This window comes from Copadichromis virginalis, linkage group LG5 (assembly GCF_057382275.1).
Source record: "Copadichromis virginalis isolate Kocher_CV1m ecotype Utaka linkage group LG5, C_Virginalis_male_GT1.1, whole genome shotgun sequence".
NCBI lineage: Eukaryota > Metazoa > Chordata > Actinopteri > Cichliformes > Cichlidae > Copadichromis > Copadichromis virginalis.
In genome coordinates, this window is record NC_140622.1 from 24,402,322 (window position 1) to 24,424,629 (window position 22,308).

A 22,308-nucleotide genomic window follows, 5' to 3' on the forward strand; every position below is an offset into this window, starting at 1 on the left:
ACAGTCTCTGAAAGGACAAAACAGTGTAGCGCATCAATTAAGTTTCGGGATGCCTGTCAAGTTTTTTTCAGTTTTGACGTATTTTTAGCAGAAACACTACAACACCATTGCACAAATCCTTGCTGTATATATGCATCTGAGCTTATGAGAACATAATAAAAATATGAGAAAGGTAAGTATTTTTGTTTTTTAAACAAAGATGGGCTAAAAACTGTTGTACAGTACAGTGAAAATCCATGGGTTTTTATTATACGTATAAGAAAGGAGATGGTGCCTATTTCCCTCTTGCATTTTACTTACCAGATTTAGTAAAGCATTCATGTGGTATAATATAGAGGTAGGATTTAAGACACATTGACTTTTTTAAAAAGTGTCATTAAGTAAAAGTCGCGATTAATCTATCTGAGCTCTTGCTGAAGTCCTGCAAGGTTTATTTTCTTTGATGTTTGGTAGCTGAGGAGAATTTCTAAAAAAAAAAAAAAAAGCACATGACACACAGGTCATCTGAGACATTTTATATACAATCTTTTTTGGTACATGGAAATAAAAAAGACTCTATTCGGACAGAAACACATAAATACAAACCCGAACAGGTCTTACAGTATAAAACAGACATGAAACTGCTTAATGCTTCACTAAAGCCATACAGTTAGGATGCATTACTATCATTTTACTATGTTCAAATTGACAGAATCCAATGTACAAATGACTGCGTAGTGCAGGTTAAATGTAAGTAGTTATTGTTAAATGTGACCATAATACGATGTCGAGACATTCTTGATGTTGATGTTCACAATGCATTTTAATCTGTATGACTTTAGTCATGAACAAGACAGGGGTCAACTCACACTTCTTACTGAGTTATTATATTGAGTAATTTTAACTGTTAATTATTGTTCATTCAAGGTTGTCAGCTATTTCTCTTTTTTGCTGGTTTTGTCAATTTTGAGATGAATCCACTTCCTCTTACTTTTTTACTTTTGTTTTAGGTGAATTGAGCCTTGTCTTGTTAAATCATTTCCTCTATGCAGAGGGGGGCAGGCTTGGCTTCTACAGACGGCAGTGCAGTTGTTAAAGCGCTGGATTAGATTTTTTGGCACAGGAAATAGTACAACCAATGAAACTAAACACACAAAAACACAAGAGAAGAATCTATATGCTATAAGAACAAATATTGTTAGCATTTAAAATGTTAATTGTCACAAAATACAATATTTACAGTCTCATAAATTTGAGGGGGAAAAACTGTGATTAAGGTGAACGAGACTCGTAGTGTATATATAATTCCTGCATCAGATTTAGTAAAAATATAATTAATTCGAGAATGTCAGTGGTGCTTTGCGGCCTGTATACCGTACTATGAAAAGGTTTTAGGCACTTTGATTTATTATGCATTACACAATGCCATTTTTATGGGGCCCAAATTCAGTATGCAGCATGAAACAAAATAAAGAAGCATCTCAAAGAACAATCGTTAGAAGAACAAAGAGTCCTGCAACAGATGGTATGGTCCCCATAGAGCCTTGGAGTCTGAATCATGGAGTCTGAATGGGTTTACATTAAGTGACAAAAGCAATGGAGACAGGCTAAATCCAGCAGAACATTGGAAAAATACTCAGAAACGCTTAGAACTGTACTGAGGTTACCACTGAAAAGTACACTAACATACAGGCACCCTTTGCCTTGGATTTACATGCGGAAACATTGCCCACACCAGATATGGATCAATTCATAAAAATGTAAAAATAAAAATAATTTTTTATTGTAGACTTTTGAAAGAGACTTTCAGTTTTTTAGTGCCTAAACCTTCCACACAGATTTGTATATACTGTGTACTTTTATTTGTATTGACAGTTAGCAGATACTATTTAAAGATATTCACTCCCAGGAGGTGTGAAGGAAAAAGATGGGAAAGGAAAGCTGCTGCAGTGGGTCTGGAATTGGTTCAGAAAAGGTTGCGACAGCTTCCTTCTATTATTTATTTACCATTTTTGTTTCCTGATATAACTTTGTCTTATTTTTGCAGCAAATGAACACCTTTATGCTTCATACTTCATGCATAAACAAATGTAAGGCCTTGTATAATTTTATTCATTTGCCTTCAGGTAAAAAAACGGTCTAGATCAAATGATGAGTCTAATCTGGCGTGAGAGAAAGAAGATGATTCACTGGAGTGCTGCAGTTTGGACAGATTTTCCAAGATTTACTGTAACAACCACTCAAAGCTCACGGTTACATTATGCTCCCTCAGATTTAATATTCGCCCAAATTTTTTTTAATGAAATCAGTTGCTGTTTTCAACCCCAGATCTGATCTACATAAGCCAAAGCAGGGTTTTGTTTTTTCGTTTTTTGTTTTTTTCATGAGGCATATTGGGAAACATATTGAGTAAAATGAATCTCAGAATTACAGGTCAAGGGTCAGTCATGTCAAAGAAGTCTTTCTCAGATGGAGGCCCACCCCGGTACCAGCTACAGCTTGTGTCAGAGCGGCGGATGCAAGCGTACTGCCGAGCCTGCTCGCCGTTTAGGCTGTTATCCAGCAGCCAGTCAGTCCACAAGCACTCGTTTTCTCCTGTAGATGCACACGGCACTGTGTAACAGGTGTTGATCTAAGAAGAAGAGAAGAATAATCGATTCGTCATCTCATCTCTCATCTCATCATTTATTAGTGAAGTAGGTCTCCCGTGTATTATGGATTACAGTTATGCAAAGGTTGGAAGAGAAAACAATGTTCACACATTTTAGACAAAATAAAAACAAACAATTTTTTTTTGAATATAGAGAGACGGAAAAGAGGCAAAGCAGCAGGAACAGATGAGAAGAGTGGCCTTTCTGCTGTAACAGCTGTTACACTGTTTCTTTAGTCTAAGCTCATGAAGACGTCTCTGACACAGACAGATGAGTGTGAGAATGATAAATATGTATGCATAGAGAATTGACAGTCCTTACTCACTCTGCATTCACAGCCCATCTGGTATCTATAGTTGAGATTCTTCTTTTGCGACACTGATAAGTTGTCCCAAGACTCTACCAGATCACACTGGCCAATAGAAATCCTCCCATCACTCCACATGCTCCCTGTTTGGTGACATCAGCATTTAGCCTTGCATTCAGTAGAATAGATTAAATAACTATTGCTGTGTCCAAAGGCCTCCATAAGAATCTTAATACTCCTAATGATAAACCAAATTTTTAAGAGCTTCATTGGTATACAGCTTTAACCTAGTGTTTTGGTTGATGATTGTCTCACCTTGTGGAATAAACCTTACACTGGGTGGTGGTCTAATGAATTTGTTTAGCGCTGTCCCCGGCAGACAGGAATCAGTCTCAGTGAAAATGAATAGTTTCACTCCCAAAAGAAAAGCCATTTAGGAAAATTTCTCTCTTTACTGATCACAGCACCAATGTACCAACTTGTTTTTTCTTTCAAAGCACAATATAAAAAAGTTTCATTGCATACTGTACCTGAGAGCAGATACCCTGCCTTATTGTTGGAGTCCAGCTTGACTCCACACAGCGATGAGAAAACTGGAGTGTACACATACTGGATATCCTTAGCCTTGTCAAAACCTTTGAACATCTAGATACAGATGAGAGGAAAAGAGCAGAAACGTTTTGTACTTTTTAAGAATGGGCTTGGCATAATGTAAATTTAATGCAGTACAGTATGTGCAGCAACAGTGTCGTGCAGGAGGAATAATAAAAGAACTCTAGGTTTCCAAATTACAGCAGCAGAGAACATCCTAGTGCTTAAAATCCAAATGTGCAAATGAAAGTGTTGCATATTTATAATGAGCAGACATTTTTATGAAGAGCAAATGTTAATCCTGTTCAGTAGTCATTATTAACACCATGAGGTCATGTGGAGATAGACATTTGGAACATTTCAGCTTGATTTTTTTTCTCATTGCTCTAAAAATATTTGGACATTTTGCCTTTATTTGACAGTTAACACAGGGACAGGAAGCACTTAAAGACAGAGGGGAGTTTGATGTCAAACAAAGGTGGGAAATCAAACGGTGGATGTTATACTGTTATGTGTGTGCCATTGAGACATTTAACATGCATGATACATTTTACTTTATAGGGGGCAGGCTATATGTAGCTCCACATAAACCACACAGTTTAAAAAGGGAGGGGGGGGGGAATGGATATGTGTGCATGACCAGGGCTCTCACCTTGATCATTTTTATTTCGTATTGGATCATCTTCATGTAAGGTGAGGAGCTGTTGCTAGGCGACACAATCTTCTCTCCAGATATCTTGGCTCTTATCACTGTTTGGGAAACACAGAAAAAAACAAGGATTAGGATCCTGCAAGTAAATCCAAGATAAGATAAGAACATTGTTTGCATACAAGAAACAATGAAAAACCTGTGTAGATAGATAGATAGATAGATAGATAGATAGATAGATAGATAGATAGATAGATAGATAGATAGATAGATAGATAGATAGATAGATAGATAGATAGATAGATAGATAGATAGATAGATAGATAGATAGATAGATAGATAGATAGATGGATGCATGTCCTCTCAGTAGTGATACAGGATGTGTCCTCCTCTCCTCTGGGAGGGAAATCAAAACCCACATGGAATAACAAGTAGCTCTCTGCTTGATCACTCCCATTAACTACCAAGTCCTCTCCACAAGCACATACTGTATGTGAAGTATGAGTATATACTTCACTGTGCATACACACACAGCACATTTTAATGTTACAACCTCTGAGAATATTAATCATAATCAAAACATTATTAACACTGATTACTTTAAGCAACCTGACCCGAATATTAGAGGCTTTATGTATACTGAGCTATTTTTCTCTTCCACCAAGCACATTGAATCTACATTTTTAGACATAGGCAAGGGCTGTAATGATGACTGACAAATTAATTTCACTGTTAGATGTTTCTTTTTCAGACTGATAACATACTGGTAAGGCAATCAATCAAAGAGAACTGACTTTATTATTATACATCTGAGGTTCAATTTAATGAAAAGTGAAAAGCAGTGGCATCACAGAAAAATGTATGTGACAGCTACTTATAAGAAAGTGAGTTAAAAACATGCATGGAGTGTTTCTTTTCTTTTACCATAATCGACAAGTGCTACCACGTTCAGATTACTAGATTACTGCTTACATTAGTAACACAGTGTTAAAGTTTGTAATATGTTATGGTTGCATTTCACATTACATTAAAAACTGGCCTGTCAGTGACTAATGAATCTCCAGCAGAATGAGGCGTCTATATGAGCTAATTCTCACCCTCAACACATTGTAATGGGTTTTTTTCAACATGCAGCGCAGTATGATGGACTTTTTGTTTGGAATTCCCTTCATGTTTGAAGGTAAATGTGCTCTGTAATAGCACTAAAATCCACTTAATTTGCTGTAACAAGTTTGGCGTTGTAACATTTCAAAAGGGTGAATTTTAACCCTGGTCACGAATAAGCCTTTCATAAGCCGAACTATGTAGCTTGTGTGGCTAAATGCCGTATATATAGCCATATCAGAGGGAAAATCAGTGCAGGTATTACAGTAAAAACACTTCTTTTTGAAAGCAGTTGGGTCACAGTTTTATACACATGCAAAGTCTCGATAAACATGTCCATCAATGCCTCATCAAGCAACTTGTAATAAAAAATCTTTACCAAACTAACAGATGATAAAACTAAGGATATTTCCTCTGTATTTTTATTTTATTTTCGGTAACTAAATTATTTTTCACTTCTCGTTTTAGTTTTTAGTTTAGTTTTCATTAACTATAACAATCTTGCCCTGAATGTATGAGTGATAAAGGCGTACCCACTACACCAGTATGTAAAGAGTTGTGTTGTTTTATCAGACAGAATAATATTGACCAAATACACTGGGTATTTCTTGTCCTAAAAGCATTTGTGCTTTTTCTCTGTGAAGATATTCTGCATGATGGATAATATCCTATATAATGAGGATATAATATAAAATATCCTTTAATGAATTCCCTGTAAATTCATCTCCCACATCTATTCTCTGTAAAAGCAGGAGTACAGTCCCTTGTAGTGCAATGGTGAAAGAGAGGGGGGAAAGGAGCCAGAAGTGAATTGAGTAACCTTTGTGAAATCATGAAAGAGAGAGAAAAGTAACAGTGTTAGGGAGAGGGAGTGAAAGTGTGAACCTCACTCTCGCACACAGCTAAGCAAACGTCCTCGCTTGTTTTTTCTTTTCGCTCGACACATAACTGTGCCACGGTTTTGTGTGCTGGTAAGAGGAGGAGGAGCTCAGCATGTTCTGTGAAATTGGCTCAGGAGAAATAAAGACTTTTTTTTTGTTCATCAAACACACAAGTGGAAAGATGGGCAGGCAGACAAATATGTGCGAATCCGTATAACGCTTTAATCGTTACACTGCTTGCAGCAAAAGAGCTGATCAAGGAACCTTCATACATTACCTTATAGAAAATGTCAGGGAGCATGACTGTAGATGCCTCTATGCTATTTGATATTCTTCATTGTTACACTGCATAATTCATAACCGGAGGCTCAGATTCGGTGTGGTAATACATTTGAAAGCATTAGACTTGCAGCCATGCAGTAGTTTTCTTGGGAATAGCTGCTGTAGTTGATAACTTGATCATCTTGGCATTATCCAAAACTTTACAGTGACCACGTTCTCTGTAGTACCTTACCTTACAGTCTGACCCCTACAAAGACACACCTGCCCATTAACCCACCTACTGTGTATACACACATGCAGCTGCAACCTCAAAAAATGTCAGCAGAGTTTGGTTTGATTAATTAGCTGTATTTGTTTAAGTAGGCACTGTCAAAGCTTGAGCTGTAGACGACTACATCTACAGCTACTACTGAATCTTTTCACTTTCTATCTATTATATTTGATCAAAGTTGTTCTTTTTTTTCATAATATCAAGTTAGTACATTGAATGTGGCACTAGTAAAATAATAGGTTGTACGAAAGGTTAATGTAAAAAGTTTGATGTGTTTAACATTCTGAAAGGATACATTATAACCGAGCTCACAGGGTATTAGGAGACCTGTTACTTTTGATACTAAAATACATTTTGAAGCTGATATTTTTGTATTTCAGCTCAAATATCTGTATGCAAGATTACAGTATTATTTAGTTAATATTTTATGTATTTAGTTAATAATTTAGCTTAGGTATGTGAAGCTAAATCATTATAGATTAAGGATTTTTTTTAAATTCTGGTTACCGCACAGGAGCCGGTGTATATATGTATATATTCTTGCATGAATTTATTTTCATAAGAATCTTTCAAGGATTTCTCAGTCCTGCTCTATTGTGATGTAAAGTGTGTGCATGGTGGTACACACACACACACACACACACACACACACACACACAAAGAAACATGTCTCAAGATAGACAAAGTACTTTGGAAAATTAGCTGTCACTCTGTGTGCCGTATTAATGGTCAGCAGTATACCACGGAATAGATATGTTCTGTGGAAAGATCAAAGAATTTGCAGTCTTGGCTTTGGTCGTGTGTCAGTGCCAAAATAGAATCTATAGCTAACCAGCCAGGTTGGTGATTTTGATCTTTAATTGAGGAACTATTGGTTGGGTAAGGAAAAGAAAAATTCTATTGGATTTGCAAGAAGCCATAACATTTTTTGGAAAGTGCATTCCATGAGATATACTTAAGAAATTGTCTATAATAATAAGTGAATTGCAAAACCTTCCAAAACAGTTGTCTTGGCCTAGATTATCTGAAATGTTTACCCCCACACCCCCACCCCGTCTTTGAAGTGTACACGCTGGGTTACCAGCTAATTTCAGTTACTGCAGCTGTGTTATGAACGGGAATAAGGACAGGCACGCCTGCTGAGTGAAAGTAGCTGTGCATCTGCCCCACAGTTTCATAACCAAAGAGAAATATTGCAAACTTGTACCATGAGAACCTATCTGTAGTAAGTAACTTCCCCCTCCAAGATGAATCGGCACCCTTGTCATGCTCACAAAGCTGGACTGTCAGTGGGCTTTCACACTGATATTGTTAGTATGCAGACCATTAGACCAAGCCTATAGACATGGAAATGAAGTGGGGAGAGACTGGGGAAAGAGAGAGAGCGAGAGAGATGGAGTAGGCTGAGTTGGCATGGCTTGGCCTCTGTCCAACAAACAGACACTCGCATGCACACAATGTCAAATACACAAACATGGCCAGGGAACCGTCCAAGGTTTGTCCAGATGGGATATTACTCAGATGTTGAGCTTTATTCAAAGAGCTCATCGACTCTGACAGCACTGTCAGGTCAGCTAAAGGACACCACCAGCCTACTCTTAGAAAGCAACCAAGGATGGCCTCAGGTGCCACCAAGTGAAACACGTTTTTTTATTTCGAATTTGAGTCTCCTTTTTTGTTATGCATCGGTCCAGAAAATTATATCCTATCTGAAAAAGGCCCAGTATCCATATCCATTAAGAGACAGACACATACTTTTGGAACTAAAAACTTGCCACAGTTCAAAAGAATTTTCAATTATCTTTAGTAATTCTTCTGAATTTATGCACAACTTATGTAAAAGGTTTTTCATGTGATACAACCTTTGTAAGAGTTCACGCAATAAGTGTGTGCTGAGTTGGAGTTTCATCTGGGCTCATTTTTATCATTTATTTTTACTTACTGTTTACATTATACACCTATTGTCAATGCCACTAAATATTACATGACTTTAAAATATAGCTATGGTGCTATGGTACCAAGGTGCGGACGATCTCTTTGGGGACATATGCCATTTAGCCTTTTTTCACCGCTCTAAATCTAGAATTTGTATTGATCAATTTTGTTTTGTTTCTGTTCTGACCCATGGTTAGATTATTCACTGTATGTTAAAAATCGATGTAACTACCAGCAGGGGGAGACAGTTGGAGTTTTGCCTGGGTGGCTCCACAGTGTAGTTAAGTGAAAAATTCCTGGTTTGATCCTGGAGGAGACAAAAATCCCTTTGGTACAGAGTCAAAAAGGGCATCAGCCTTAAAAAAAAAAGAAAAAAGAAAACCACGTGACACTGCGGTGACCCCTTGTGAATAAGCAGCCAAAAGTAACTTGTTTTTATATAGAAGCCAATGGAAAAATGACCTTTGACCTCTGCCCCAATGTTTTTGTCAAATAAGTGTCCAGATCAAAGCTAAGCTCCCCTCACGAGGTGCAGTGCTGGGGAAAAGTACTTTTACCTTTCCTGATTTTTTTTCCCTTTTTTTTAAATTGTCACACTTAAATGGATCAGATCATTGTCTTAATAATAGACAAAGTGAACCCAAGTAAATACAAAATACAGTTTTTAAATGATCATTTCAAGGGGGGAAAGCTATTCTACCTGGCTCTGTGTGAAAAAAGTAATTGCCCCCCTAAACTTAATAGCAAGATTGTGCCATCAAAGTGTTTGTGATAACTGACAACGATGGCAATCTTTCACATCACTGTGGAAATATTTTGGCCCACTCTTCCTTGCAGAACTAATTTAATTCAGCCGTCACTGTTAAAGGTCATGCCAACGCATCTCAATCTGATTTAAGTCCAGACTTTAATAGCTTGGATAGCAATTTTCCCCACAATAAACAAAATCACCATGTAAAAACTAGATTTTGTCATTATTTGGGTTATCTTTGTGTGTATTAAAATTTGATTATCTAAAACATTTAAATGACAAAACAATGCAAAAAAAAACCAACCAAAAAAACCCCAAAGCAACCAAATTATCTTTCACTGAATTGTATATTTATTTAAAACTGTGTACTTTTTTCTCAGTAGATTTTTGTTCGTTTCAGTTTTGTTGTAATCAGTAAAAGGATAAGGTAAAAATATTCTTGTCTACAAACTGCCCCTTTCTACAGAGTCCAATCTAAACACCCTGCAGATGGTGAGGTTTTGTCACAGTTTTCATCTTAGAACTATTTTTCAAAGGTTTTGCTGGATAGTTTCATGTCTAATCGACTACAACAGGAGTATTTTGTTTTTGTTTTTTTAATAAAAGGCCTACATTATGTCTGACAAGTCTCCACTATGTGAGTAATTGGTGTCCTTCAGTTGCTCTGTCAGATCTGCAACATGCTCAACAAGTCCAGGTTCAAAATATAAAGATAGCAACAGCAATAATGCTCGGTTCAAGGTGTCTCAGTGTGACTTCGCTAATCAGTGGCTGATGTCCATCTTCTGTTTACATTCTGTGGCTTATTGAATAAGCATACCTGGACAAGCAAATAAATGTGTGACAACTTAGCAGTAAGAAACCTGCTCTCTATAACCAATGATTAAAAAACAGGGCACAGCACCATGCAGCTGAAAACCAGAACATTCCAGCTTGAGATGTTATTCTGGTTAGTTCAGGTCCTCTACTAGTTTTCCTTTATAGTTTCAGGCTTTGAAGAAAGCTCAAAGAGCCAAATATTCATACTTGCAGAAATGTAATCTCAGCCATCAATGGCATGTGTCACATGTAAAATGCTGTCCTAAAAACCTTGCATTGAGATAACCAAGATCTAAATTGGCTGTTCACCTGGAGATTTTGAATACAGGTATTGCCTTTCATTTAACCCGGCCTTTGTTTTAAAAGCACTGTAGAGAAGTTGACCCTTTAAACCTAAAGGGATTTGCAGACCAACTAGAAAACATGACTAAAATAAAAGCAATTTCCTCTTCTCTCTCTCTGTCTCCCTCTCTCCTCTGCTGGAGTGTAACCTTTGACCAAAGCACATACTCCAGCTTTCCACACTCTGGAGCCAAGTACTCAAAGTCAGAGCAGAGTGTTGGTTTTGGCTTGTGCTTAGACAAGAAAGAACTGGATGACGGGGGCGTCGGGCAGAGAGACAGGCACACAGACAGACGGACGGACAGAAAGTAGGCCAGGACTTTTTTTTTTTTTTTAGGGGTTGTTTTTACGTGAGTGACAAAAGGAAGGCGCTAATTTCTTAAAACAGATAGCACACAAGGAAAAGTTCATGTTAAGAGAAAAACTGCATCCAAATCAACTTATTGAAATACTGCTATAAATATCAACCATGAAATTATGTTCAGATAACTCACGTTTTCTATGAATAATAATCATAATAATCAAAAAGGCCACAGTAGCTTAGCCATGAACCTCTATTGATTAGTTCTTGTAAAACTAATTTTGCACTGTGGATTGATTTTTTCCCCCTAAAAGCATGTAATTAATCTGATCAGTAATCCAAATAATTAATTGGTTTGTCAATATGTAAGGACATTGTCCAGATTAAAATAAATAAATAAAGCATGCACCTATTTTCACACATATAACCTTGGTTATTCTAAATTTCAATAACTTACCAATCTCAGCACTGCAAAAGAGCTGTTGTGGGTGTGCTGGGTGGCAGCTGCATCCCTCCACAACTTCCTCCAAGCCTGCACCAAGCAAAATGAGCACCCAAAGCCCCAGACACACACTCCGCTCCTGGGACACGGCCATGATGACTCTGGCTACCTCTGACCGCTCCACCACTTGATGAAAGCTCGGCAACCTCTTGTGATCCTGTTAAGTTCCCCTGGAAGAAAGTCGGGTGGGCAGTCAGCAAGAGGGCAGGGTGATAGATAAGACGGTGGGGTCGAAGTGGTAAGATGCGCTCTGCTGAGCCGAAAGGCAGCTGTGGATAGAAATGTTTTCATAAGTTTAAAGTAAACCTATGAATTCAAGCTGCAGTGAAGGGAAGGGAAGGCTGCTGCTACTGTTGCTGCTGCTGCCACTGCTCTCTTTTCTCTTCTCCTCTCTCCCTCTCTGTAGACAATACGCAGAGGAACTTACAATAGTTGGATCCCCTCACACTCTGGTCTTGAATGCTGAGAGGGTCGCACACAGGGAGCCTCTTATGTGCTCAACAATTTAGGGACAGCCTCCTCTAACGCAAGAAGAAAAACTACCATCCTTTGGCTCTTCTTCTGCCCTCTTTTGATGTCCTCACTCTCCTCCCATAGGCTGGCATAGGTCTCATTCACTTAGTCATAGTTTCATGTTTCATGTAATCACATCCACTTGGGAGATTAGGTTTGGTTTTTGGATTTTGTTTACAGAGCTGCAGTGGATCTGTGTACATACACGATTCCCGGAGGATGAGTCCCGCTGATTTTGGTGGTTCCCTGACTTGTCCTCTAGCACCACCATGAGCATCACATGTTAGGATTTTGCTGAAATAAAGACACATTTCTTTGTTATTTTTGCACAGTGTTCATGTGACTTTCATAAGATGTTTATTGGCATTATTTGAGGATGGATTTTACTGACTTTGATTTGAGTTTTTGTTTATTGCAGCAGTTTTACTGCCTTACTAATAACGACCACTGCTAAAGGGGCCTCTTATTTTTCACTGCAGGATTTTCCAGTTTGTTATTATAACTAACATAAGTTGTCATTATGCTTCTTCATCATTATTTATCCATCAGTTATACTGTTTATTTGCAGATTACAACACCAAGCTTCCCAGTGGTGGTGAAGATTGGACATGCTCACTCTGGAATGGGAAAGGTAATTGGTTTATTTATTTACCAACTGACATATATACAGTTAGATTAACCATTTAACCACACCTGCTTTACTTAAACTTTAGCTACCATTCAAAGATATGTGGGGATCGACTATTACAGCCAGGAAATAGTTTTGGCTCTGTGAATGGAGGACAAATCATGTGGCTATTATAGTAGTTAGCTTAGATGGTTAAATGGTAACCATAAAGCACCACTACATCTAGAATCACATTTATTATACTTGTTAGTGCTTTTGCTGGCATACGCGTGCACTTAATAGCCTTCTCCCATCCTCTGCTTCCATCTTAGATGTCTTTCTTTATCCCTTTCCTCCTATCAGGTCATCATTTTTATTCTCTCTTCCCTTTTACATTTTGTCCAAACATTGTGCTGTTATTGATTGACAACTGTGTTAATATTTTCTGGCTGAAATCAGAGTGGAGCGTTTCTACCGCTCCTGATCGATCCACCACACATCATTCCCCTGAACTGCTCAGGTTCAATAAGCCATTTTCACACATGCACTGCACATTAAATGGAGAAGCTTTATGTGAGAAAGCAAACGTCTTAACCGGTCAGATTGGACATTAGATTGATTGATCGATTTAACACTGTTAACCAATGTTTGATGGCCAGTTGAACCAATGTTAGAATCAAGCAAGTCAAACATTGTCCAGACAGTTTGCAGCAACTGCATTGTCAATCGGCTTTGAACACAGCCAGTCAACTTCATGAGTATGTCCAGTAGTGATGATGCATTTGTTTTTAAACAAGCTTGTGTTCTACATTTGAGAAACGGCAACTTAAAGCACTGTCCTGACCTGACTCTCCTGACATTGTGATCCATGTAGTGCCACTCTGTGCTGGGTTACCCTTATTCATTAAATATAATTTATTGTGACACAAGAAGGTATTATTTGTGTATTACAACCGAGTTACAGGAGCTCAACAACCACTCATCCTTGAAAATGTTCTACCCACACGTACCATCACTGTCCTTCCGGTCTTAAAAGTAAAGCCAATGGAGAAGCGCTTTAACCTGCACTTTTTCTATTTACCAGCAGGGGGTGAAATGTACATTGGTGGCATTTGCGTGACAAATTGTAAGACTGGGTGCATTTTGAGAGTCTTTCTTTATTTGAATAAATAAATTAAGTATTTATATGTTTTACTCCACTGTAGGTTAAGGTGGACAATGTGAGCGACTTCCAGGACATTGCAAGTGTGGTGGCCATCACTCAGACTTACTGTACTACAGAGCCATTCGTAGACGCCAAGTACGACATCAGGGTCCAGAAAATTGGCACGGACTACAAAGCCTACATGTAAGTGTGCTGTCCTTGTGCGTCATTTGGATTTAGGGATGATATATTGTGCGTGCGCGCTCATGTACCAGCAGACAGAAATATAAATCTTGAAGTTTACCATACCACATCTCCATGTCTCATGTGCCTTTAGTTTAGAAAAAAACAAAGAGCATATGCTAGCATATGGTTATGAAACCGCCATTCAGACAGAGAACCTACAGCTCTGCTCTCTGCCTGACTGCAGTTAGTAGCTGAAGCCACAAACCTCCTGCTGCAAGGATGCTTACTTCTCTCTGTCTTTTATTGCCTGCATTTATAATATCTATACTGAAGGGCTGACTCTGTAATGAGGCTTTTACATAATAATTTAATGCACAATTTCCTCTCCTTTTCCAGGCGAACATCTATCTCTGGTAATTGGAAAAGCAACACTGGATCTGCCATGTTGGAACAAGTAGCCATGACTGACAAGTGAGCACCGCTTCCACATTAGTGATGCTCAGGCTGCCCTGATGTCACACACATCTCTCTTGTGTTTTACCACAGTTAGTCAGTGTACTCAGATTAATTCAGCTGAAAGCCGTTGACATTTTGTACCACAACTGTTTTCACATCATCTGCTCATGGGTGAAGCATGCATTTCAGCACAGTATTGAGAGCACAGGTATAGTAAGTCAAACTGTAAACAGTATCTAGTGCACTTTCAGCACCGTTATCTGTGTACAGCAGCCCTGGAACAAACATTATTATTCAAATATTATTTATAGAGTTGCAGTTGTCAAACAACTTTTAGCTCAGTTTTATGCAAGCTACCAGGGCTAGAACACTGGATTAGAGTATTGATCCGTCTGTTTTGACCCTAGATTGACTGGAAGGAGTAAAGCAAGGAAAAAAACAGCACCTTCATAGGTTACAGCCTGGAGCTAGAGGGGCTCAAGAACGGGTTTGCCGTTGGGATCTAAGCCCAAACAACATTTCTGCTACACGCTGTGCTGAAGTGATAAATCAATACCACTGCTTAATTAGTGTGCAAGACTTTTCATTAACAATAAGGCAGGAAAGGTTCACCATCATCTCCCACCTCGTTTTGATACAGCAAAGAAAACAAGTTAACTACCTAATCTTGTTGCACATTGTCACCTATAGTCGCCTTTGACAGCTGTTAATAGGACTAATTTGTCACGCTTTTCTTTGTGACAGGTTTAAACTGTGGGTCGATACCTGCTCAGAGATCTTTGGAGGACTGGATATCTGTGCTGTCAAAGCCATATGTGGCAAGGATGGAAACGACTACATTACAGAGGTGAGAAGGAAAGGAAGGGAAGGGAGGAGTAAAACTAAAGAACTCAAAAGGTTTTTAGACTTTTTCCTGCATCACTGTATTTATTGACTCTTGCGTTTTGTTTGGAAACTTTCACCACGTTGACATCAGCCTGTGGGAGCTGTGTTGCATAAGCATATTAAATTTATCATGTCTGGCCCAATTTACACTGCTGGGAGCAGAGATTGTCTGGCTGGGAATAAACTGATTCAGGTAACCTGAATGCACATTAAGGGTTTAATAGCTGATGTCTGGTGACACTCTGACGTGCATACAATACACAATTTGTGTCACTTTATGTTCATCTTTTACACCAGATTGCTCTGTCTTTGTGTTTCAAAACTTTACTATCTCTCTATTTCTCTTTCACCTCTGCCTTTCCAGTATTTTTTTTTTTTTATCGCAAACTGGTTTTTATGTTTTGCAGCCTTTAGTCGTGATGACAGCAAAGTAGAAGTATAAATTTCTTCTGCTTAATGCTACCTTTTATGTAGAAAACATTTACATAAACCAAAACCATTAACACTCTTTTTAAAGTTTTTAAAGGCTATAAAGTATAAGAGCTTAGATTTAGTCCAGATTGGACAGATTGGAGGCGTCTGGCAGGATGACTGCACCAGATTCTCAATGTTCAGGCTGAGATAGAGCCATGATCAAGAGAAGCTGACATAGAAAGAGGTTACAATAAAGTATGAGGAGCTTTGAAAATTGGTTTTCTGGCTGTATTGGTTCTCTTAAAGTTGGGTAGTTAGGGCACTTCAGTGTGGCAGGTTAAGCTTCAGAAACTGATGTGAGTATGTTTGAACCCAAAGGCAGAGAACTGACACAAAAAGAAAAAGTATGAGCTGCAAATAATTGGAGGGACTCAGACTATCGCAGCAACACTACTACCAAGCTGTTGAAAAAAAGGTAGAATTCAGGAGTACAAGGCCAAAGATGAAATGTTTAGTGACCAGCAGCTTGACAAGCTTGGGTTTGTAGGGCAGAAACTAAAGTGCTCTAGAAAGAGCTGCTTCTCCGTGGAATAATTTTAGCAGTAAGTACAGAGCATCTTAATTATGTAGGTCATTGCAGCTTGCTCATTTATGGGTCAGTTCTTATCAAAATTGTGATAACTGGCCACGAAAAGATGGAACAATATGGTAAGCACACTTCAGATATGGTAAAACACAGCCTGCTTTGTGAAAGTCAATAAAGAAGCCAGAACAGACAAACCAACTCGATGTTTCTAGACGGCAGCTAATCAACTTATAGAAAGAGTAGAGCAAAAGCTGAAGTAGTCTAACAGCTAAGAGTGTGTTTGTGATAAACAGATTAGACAGATGGAGGGGGAGATATGGTGACAGTTTTAAAATAACAGGATTATGTAGTGATGATTCAGACAAGATGTGTTTGTGGAAATAACTGTATGACTAAAAATGATAAAAAAGAGACCATGCATCAGAGAGAGCACAGGGAAATTATCCTGGAGCCAACATGACACAAAAGGCTTGTCATCCATCCCATTTAAGCTTTGAAAAAACTTGACAGTCATAAAACTGTGTACTATTTAAACTGAAAGCAGATTTCATACTGAAACTGAAAAAATAGGAAACAAATAACAAAAACATACCTCCACAGTTCCCACGAGTCACTTTTTATAATGATGTAAAACTGAGGGCAGTTTTTGCTCATTAAAAGACAAAATCCTGTAATGGTGTGGGTGTGTTTTGTTTCTGTTTTATTTTTTTATGTTGTCTTTTTTTATGATTTCAAACTACACTTTCCCTGCAATTGGAGAAATATAACAGAATCACCTAGATACTCTGTTCAGACCGCTGTGCTGTTTAACCTCCTTTTTTCTTCAATGTCCTGACTTTGTTAGCCAGTCATAGTTCGTACATCTTCTCATCTCTCACATTGTTGTCTCCTGTTATCCAGGTTGTGGGTTCATCTATGCAGCTGATTGGCGATCACCAGGCAGAGGACCGCCAGCTCATTTCAGAGGTGGTGCTGGCTAAGATGAACCAAGCACTGGCCTCCAGGTCATCTAGCGTTTCCCGCTCACCAACGCGCTCCCCTCAAAGCCAAAAGCCAGCTACTGTGCAGCCCCAACAGGTGAAGCCTTTAATATGTTGCATTGTGTAGCATTTGTTCTACAAAAACAAAAAAATTTGCACCGCTAGACCTCTTCCAGTGTGGCTGCTGTTTTAAAATCTCCCTGTGGAAATCATGTCCTGACCACTTAAAATTGTGCATCTACAAAGGATCCTGATGAATAACTTCAGGTTTAAAGATACTGTAAGCCTCTTTAGAAAAGTACATAGATGCTTCTGGTTATGCTCCCAACTGATGGACTCCTATAAAGGTTGCTATTTGGTCTCTGGGTTTGAGCTAGAGAATTCATTTTCATTACCAACGATAATATTTTAACATTAAAACTGGATCAGCTTTACAGAGATGGCTGATGTTTATATCTTAGAGAGCAAACATTGAAAGCATAGCAATCATAAATATGGCGGAATCAGGAAATCCACAATGTGATCTAAAAGTAGCAAGTGTTTCCAAGGTGCACAGGAAGCACCTACTGTAGTCCTTCACAACTCACTAGTGCATCCTTACCTTCGTTTTCCTTTATCCCCAACCATTTGGGGTAGATAGTTGCCCCTCACTGAGCCTGGTTCTGACGGAGGTTTCTTCCTGTTAAAAGGGAGTTTTTCCTTCCCAGCTTTGCCAGGTGCTTGCTTATAGGGGGTCGTCTGATTGTTGGGGTTTTCTCTGTATTATTTTAGGGTCTTTATCTTACAATATAAAGCGTCTTGCAGCTGTACTATTGCTGTATATACTGGAGCTAGGTAGTGTAGTGGTAGCACGACTCACCTTTGGAGTGGGAGTTGCGAGTTCGAGTCCCACGCATGAAGGATCCTGGCTAGACCCTTCATGCTAAAAACCACAAAGCCCTGGAATGGTGCGGCTGCAGCACGGACACAAAAGTTTTCACTGCAACTTGTACTCTTTATGATACTGAATGTGACAAATAATGAAAAAGCTTGCTGTTTTGTTTTGAGGCCACTGTTGTTGTGAAATTTAATTGTATATAATTTAATTTCCCTTTCTCGTTTTTTATTGCCTTGCCAACTCTTTTTTTTCATTGATCCCTTGTCTCCTCTCTGTCTACTAGACTGCTGCCCCTAAGGAAGGACTGGCTGATCCTAACAGGACTTCAAGCCAACGTCCTCAACCTCAAGGTTTCTGAACACTATTCACCAATGTAAAAGGACTGCTGCTGTAGCATGTCTAGATAACACTAACTAAATTCATCATTGAACAGTCCCCTTGCTAACATCACTTTCTGAGATGAAGTATCCACTAGCTGTTAACTTGAACATCTTCCTTATCAAACAAAGTACTGCCATCAGAAAGTAAACAGGTGGGAAATAAGTATTCAGTGCTTTCACATCGTTGTATTGGGACTTGATACTGTAACACATAGATGCCCGATCATCCAGTTTACCAGCGATCTGTTAATAGACCTGTTTGTTTTTTTCTGCCAAGAATTAGACAAGAAGACCAACAGTAATGTCTTCTCTGTACTGTAGATATGCAGCTACCATTAGCTTTGCCTGGGCATGGAAACTGGGAAAAACAGCTTACCTGGCAACCTGATCCACCAATAAACACCTTTAGAACTCACTGATTTGCACTTTGACGTCATGTGTTGCTCTGTGGCTTTCACAGGTTTTGTATTCATCAAAATTATGACACACATCTTGTCAAAATGGGAAACTTTGATCTGCTATGGTTTCTTTGGAAAGAGCCATGCTGGCTGTTTCCCCTGTTTCCAGGCTTTGTTTTTAGCCTACCTAATTACCTACTGAGTGTAGCTTCATGTTTACCGTATAGGTACAAGAGGCATATTCATCTTCTCATCTAACTCTTGGCAAGAAAATGAAGGAGTGCAGAAGAGTAGAAGCAGCTTGTATTTTGTAAGCATACTGATCCTTGTTCCTTGAACTCAACAGTTTCCTTCATTACTGCCTCAAACTAGTATATTGACATCATGGCTTCACTTCGGTGTTGACAGAAATGATTGGTGCACTAGTCTGGGTCCAAGAACAGCAAGAAGCCTCTTCTATCTGTCAAAGCTATGCCTTGCCTCTTTTTAACTTGCGGCATTCATTTATATTAACAAGCCAGTGTTGTCTGTTTTTAACTTGTGGCATTCACTTGAATTAACAAGCAAATGTATATTAAAATGCACTTAGCCAGCATGTTAAGTTTAATTGCAGATGTAATGTAAGTTTTCAAACGTGTGTGTGTGTGTGTGTGTGTGAGAGAGAGAGTGTGTGTGGTGGTGTTTGTGCTCAGGGCTGATGTTTTAAAACTAAGTGTGCCTACTAAACGCAGTGGTAAAACGCTACCCAAAGTGTTACATTAACAAAGCCATTAATGTTGGAGTTGTTGTGTTTGTCTTTGTGTGAATTTGGGTTTGCATGTTTGTTCATTGTGGTTTCTCATTTTTTGCATGGGTGTGGCAAATGCCTGTACTCCATGTGGTGGTTAAGATGTTGTAGAAATAGCTTTTTGTGTCTTATGTGAATTGATAGAGATAAATATGTGCCTATTGAGTGTTAAGATGTGCAAATCGGACTTCACTATATATGAATTATGCATTAATAACAATGCCATATGTGATACTAATTTAACACTGTGAAAACATGTGCACTTATTGGTGGATTAATGTTTTATTTTTATGTGTTCTTTAGTGAAAAGAAAAATAACTTACAGAGATTACCATCACTCTGCTTGTTAAATTTTGGCCAGCTCAATTGGGTTTCTGTGGTTTCTGCTTAAATCATTTTTATAATCTTTAAATTGCATTTTTATGCTAAATAAATTGATTTCCTTCTGGCTGAGCAACAAGATCTTGACTTTTTTTGTGAGTAGCTGATTAGAGTTTGTGTTTGGTTGTAAATAAGCCTCAACTGTTTTGTGTTATAATACTTGAAACAGGCAATCTGGCTTCATAAAGTGCAAAATATGATGTTTTTTTTCTCTCACAATTACAACACCTGATTAAATTAAGTTTTAAAAAAATTAGCATACTTTTCTTTGTCTGCATGATCATTCCTCATTTGCTTGGATCCAGACCATTGAATTGCTAATATTTGAACATCTGGCTATAGATTTGATGAAGATTTTGATTTTTAAACCTTTTCTAAATAAAGAGATTAAATAATATTTTTAATAATATAGCTAAAATCGTTTGCCACTTTCTGTACTTGCTTGACTGATGTGGCGAAAATCAATTATAATAGCGGTCAACAAAATATTAAGCAAATCTCTAAACACAATGTTCCCTAATTCTGGGTTTGTAGCCAAGCAAATTGTTATTGTGTCTCCCTTTATGAATTATGTTTGTACAAATTGTATTTTCTTTGGTTTTTATGCGTCGTGAGTCCCAAGCAACCATTGGGATGCTTTATGACAATCTGATCAAACGTAAGACTCGTGGCCAATTAGCTGCTTGACAGCAGTGACTCTCTGAGAACACATGGGATGAATTTTCATGAAGTTTTTGTAATGAGAAAAAATATATATAAATTCATAAGTCCATAAACAGGATTCTGTTTACATTTTTCAAGCTGTGTTCAAAGAGGCTTTATAATGTAATTTACATTCAGTAATTCTGTTTTGGAGAAAATGAATTCTGAACTGCTGGAAACTCATCCCTGCCCTGCCGCTTCTAGCTCAGCTTGTGTAATCACTTGGTTCTTTTGTGTTGCATGTCCCGCCACGTTGCTGCTTGTGTTTGGATCACTTGTTCTAAACCGGTATTTCTCCGTTAGCTCCTGACCTTTTGTTGTTTACTGTCTTTCTCCTCACCGTCAGTCTGATTCTTTCCTGCCACTGCCTGTTTTAATTAGCGCACTAGTGCTGGTCACTTGGCATGATAGGCGAATCACCGCACCTTCTTTTAACTGCTGTTCTGCCTCCCCCTGCTGGTCATTACAGCCAAAACATTCAGAGCCTGCTTTGCCCCAGTCTATTCTTGATAGATTAGTTAGATAGGATTTCTATGAATGTCTGGAATCATTTTGTGAATGGGCATGTTTAGATTCAAGCTCATTTTCTATGTCATGTTCTGCTTTGGTTTTTGGTGAGTGTTACAAATGCCTGGTTGTCTAACGCTGCACTAACAGTCTCTAGAGTTTAAATACTGATGCTTGTATGTTCTATTATTAACCCCCTTTTTGCATTTGGGTGTTGTATAGCAGTGGAAGTACAAGTTCATATAACTATATTTCATCTTTTAGGTGCACCAGTGAAAGCGCAGAGTGTGGACACATCATCAGAATCAGCTAAGAGAGCATCTGAACCAGTACCAAAGCCCAGCCAGGCTCAGAGACCTGGTCCAGGTCCAGCTCAGAAACCAGTTCAGGCTCAGAAACCAAGCCCAGTGCAGAAAGCTGCCTCAGTCACAAAACCACCAGTACCGAGGCCTCCACCAATGATGAGAGCCCCGTCTGTCACAAAGTCAACCCCAGATTCTGCTTCCACTTCAGCCCCAGCCAAAGCTTCACCATCATCCCCTGCAAAAGTACCGGCAGCTGCAGCTCCAGGCTCTCCACCAACCAAAGCAGCAGTCGCAGTTTCTGGCCCCGCTGCAGCCTCAGCTGCAGCTCAGGCTTCTCCCCCAGCCTCTCCTCCAACCACAGAGCAGCCCAAGCCCCAGCCTCAAGGCTCCCCATCCCCAGCACCTGGCAAACCAAAAGATCTTCCCCCCAAACCCACACCACCTGCAAAACCCATTCCTCCTATGCGCAGAAATTCCAAACCACAGCTCCAGCCTAAGCCACAAACCGCACCTCCTCCGAAAGCTTCGCCCACACCCCAGCCCACTGCCCAAGCACCAGCTCAGTCTTCAGATACAGCCTCGGTCTCTGCCCCAGCACAGGTTCCGTCCCCAGCCAAAGCCAGTCAGGTCCAACATAACATCCAGTCTCCAGCTAAGGCTCCAGTTCAAGTTAAGCCAGCTGCTGCTTCCCCGAACCCTGAGCCAGTCCCAGCTGAAGCAGCCGCAGCACCGGCTGAGGCCGAGGCAACAGTGGAAGAACAATCGCAGCAAAAGACTCACCCTCTTCTGAAGTAAGAGCTGAATTATCAACACACTTATTTAAAGACATGCATTC

The 22,308-nt window shown here is 39.0% G+C and overlaps 2 protein-coding genes across 2 annotated transcripts in view; one reads left to right on the forward strand and one right to left on the reverse strand.

Moving 5' to 3' along the window:
* syn2b (synapsin IIb) overlaps positions 1-22,308 on the forward strand; it is a 99,117-nt gene that overhangs the window by 74,800 nt on the left and 2,009 nt on the right. The window contains exons 6-12 of the mRNA XM_085456906.1: positions 12,447-12,509; positions 13,691-13,833; positions 14,212-14,286; positions 15,016-15,118; positions 17,057-17,233; positions 18,297-18,363; positions 21,433-22,264. Of these exons, the coding sequence (XP_085313032.1) occupies positions 12,447-12,509; positions 13,691-13,833; positions 14,212-14,286; positions 15,016-15,118; positions 17,057-17,233; positions 18,297-18,363; positions 21,433-22,264 (1,460 nt within the window). The remainder of the gene's footprint in view (positions 1-12,446; positions 12,510-13,690; positions 13,834-14,211; positions 14,287-15,015; positions 15,119-17,056; positions 17,234-18,296; positions 18,364-21,432; positions 22,265-22,308) is intronic.
* LOC146709784 (metalloproteinase inhibitor 4-like) lies at positions 501-12,128 on the reverse strand. Its single transcript, XM_085456907.1, has 5 exons — positions 11,321-12,128; positions 4,181-4,278; positions 3,468-3,582; positions 2,956-3,080; positions 501-2,611 (listed from the first exon to the last, which is right to left on the reverse strand). The coding sequence occupies exons 1-5, from the start codon at positions 11,457-11,459 to the stop codon at positions 2,414-2,416; spliced, it is 675 nt and encodes a 224-aa protein (XP_085313033.1). The 5' UTR covers positions 11,460-12,128; the 3' UTR covers positions 501-2,413.